Source organism: Phaethon lepturus, unplaced genomic scaffold (assembly GCF_000687285.1).
Source record: "Phaethon lepturus isolate BGI_N335 unplaced genomic scaffold, ASM68728v1 scaffold17325, whole genome shotgun sequence".
Lineage (NCBI taxonomy): Eukaryota > Metazoa > Chordata > Aves > Phaethontiformes > Phaethontidae > Phaethon > Phaethon lepturus.
In genome coordinates, this window is record NW_010542860.1 from 48,477 (window position 1) to 50,962 (window position 2,486).

The window sequence follows — 2,486 nt, forward strand, 5'->3', positions numbered from 1 at the left end:
ATGCAGCGCATCCCTCCGTAAGCCCGTAAGCTAAGCAGGGACCTGGTGCGACAGGGGTTAAAAACACATATAAGAAACGGGACGTGACGTGACAGCTAAGCTGGCTGTCTTCCACAGCTTGCCGAACGGATAAAAAAAATATACTTATTTCTTCAGCTCGTGTGGGGCTGGGTTAGTTTCCTGCTGGTTTAGCAAACTCTGCTAATTCTCAGAGGAGTCAGAAAAGTATTTGGTGGGGGGAGCAGGCGTGAGGCCGCCTCTTTGGGCAGCGATCAGCTGCGGCTCGGCTGTGACGTGAAGGCCGTGGAAAGTGAGGTTTTCCCGATTGCCACACACACTCGTGCACTCCACGCTCCCCGAGGGGGTCCCGGTCTCTCTGCGGGGTTTGTACTGGGTGCTAGTGGCAGCCTGGCCAGGGAAGTGGCTCTGCATTTCATCCCTCCCGCGATGCTTCGTTCCCGCTCTCGGCGGTTGAGTCCCAGCAGCTGCGTGTGTCAGCACGGGAAGGTTTTTCTACCCTGAGCTCTCTAAGGTGCTGCTGAAGAGGTGCCAGGTTCCGGTTTTAAACTCAGCCAAGCTTGAATGATTTTATCTGTGGTTGTAGGCAGAAGGTTTTTATTAAATTAAAAGCCACGGTTTTGTTTAACCAAAAAATTGGAGGCAGATGTTCTCCCCAGCTCAATTCACTCACAGCACAAGTTTTCTGGCCTCTGGTTCTTCGCTTGCTGTGTACTTGTTGAACAAGGCACGGTAAAACCATCCGGGAACAGCCTGGAACATGCATTTGGTTTTTTTCCAGTGACGTCTTTTCATGGACTCTTTCAAGAATTTGCATGGACTACCGGCTTTTATTGGTGTTTTTAGAAAAACTGCTTGATGAACTCGACCTTGACTCGGTAAGGAGAGAGGGAGAAACTGCTTTAGGCAGAAGTCGACGTTCCCGTGGTCTGTGCAGACCTCCGTGGCTCAGAGGTGGGGTGTCCTCTGCTAGCTCAGGCCTGGTGAGACGCAGACTTGCTCTCCCACACATCGCAGGACACCAGACTTGCCCGAGGGGCTGGGTGGACCCTTGGGCTCTTGCCCTGCAGCCTGGGCTAGCGTAGCGCATGACTGGTCCCACCAGCACGGCAAGCTTTCACCAGTCTCTGCGGGCGCTGAGGATGCTCTGCTCAACAGGCAGAGAAAGTGAGGGGAGAAAAGGGGCCGGGATGCGATTTGTTCTTGCTGCATTCCGCCTACATTTGTTACATCCAAGGAAAATCCCATAACCTTGCTTTTATTGCCTAAAATAGGAAAATTTGTTCCTTTTATTTTTTTGTTTTTAGACGGGGCCCGTGCGTTTCAGCATGAAGCCTTATTAGCCTGCAGGGAAGCAGGTAGGTCCTAACAGTACCTGGGTGCAAAAGGGACAGGCACAGTGAGCTCAGCGGGGACCGGGTTTGGGGCTAGCCATACATTTTTCACTTGTTTTTGAGCACCTGCAGTCAGGTACTGTGAGCCAGATTTGGACTCCAAAGACTCTGAATGCAGAACGGAGCTCAGGGGCTTTGAAAATGAAGCACCCGAGCTCACGCACAAAGGAATAAGCGATCAGACGCAGCCGCTCCCGCGTTGAGGTGCCGTGGTTGGGGTGCACACGATTCAAAGGGCAAGGTGTGTAAGATCCAGAAGACAGAAGGAACCACAGTTCCTACTGAAGGCCAGGCAAGGTAGTACCAGCTGTGGATCAATCTCTGGGTGGTACCGTGGTGATCTGTTAGATTGGAGATGGTACTTGCGCTACGGGCAGAGCAAAGAAGTGACGGGGCAGGAGCAGAAAAGGAGAGAAAAGTCTTCACAAACACACACACGGGTGCGGAGTCCTCACCTACCTTCTCCCTGCAAACAGCACGCTGTAACCCTATGAAGACAAGAATGTGCACCCTGGTGAGGCAGGAGGAGAACTGGCTCCGTGTCTAAGCAGGCAACACTCAAGATGGAAGAAAAGGGCCGTAGGTGGAAGATAACTCTGCTTAGCTCATGCTCGCCCCAGCTGCTCTTTGGCACCCTAGAGAAAGCCCCAAGGGCAGGGGGTTGCAAAGTTGGTGTAAAGAACCTCATTCTCACCCTGTTCCACGCGCAAGCTGCCTTCGAGGTGATGGTGTATGCCCAGTCGTTCCTACGCTTAAGTCCTTCAAGGACTGGCTGGAGGAAAGGCCAGAGACGACAACCAGAGACTGGAAAAGGTTTCATGGGAATCTGTGAGACGAACCAAGTACTGGGAGCTCCAGCACCCAGCGAGAGAGTTTTTGTCTGGGTCCAAGCTCCTGTCCTGGCAGCTGTAGGGATTCCCAGATCAGCGTTGACGGCTTCTGGCTGGCTTCAGATGGTAAATGAAACTGGACTGTGTCCTCCTCTGGTTTAGGAAGATGGCTGTTAGCTGTGACTGCCAAAGAGGCCAAATCACAATTTTCTTTTGCGCTCTACAGGTGATAAATCTTTGGACA

The 2,486-nt window shown here is 52.3% G+C and overlaps 1 protein-coding gene across 1 annotated transcript in view; it reads left to right on the forward strand.

The window, feature by feature from the left end:
• The window catches only part of BARD1 (BRCA1 associated RING domain 1), a gene marked incomplete at its 5' end in the record, with an annotated part of 49,780 nt that extends 48,419 nt beyond the window's left edge, over nucleotides 1-1,361 (forward strand). Inside the window, 3 exons of the mRNA XM_010288179.1 lie at nucleotides 213-310; nucleotides 865-896; nucleotides 1,326-1,361. Of these exons, the coding sequence (XP_010286481.1) occupies nucleotides 213-310; nucleotides 865-896; nucleotides 1,326-1,361 (166 nt within the window). The remainder of the gene's footprint in view (nucleotides 1-212; nucleotides 311-864; nucleotides 897-1,325) is intronic.
• Between the last annotated feature and the right edge of the window lie 1,125 nt (nucleotides 1,362-2,486).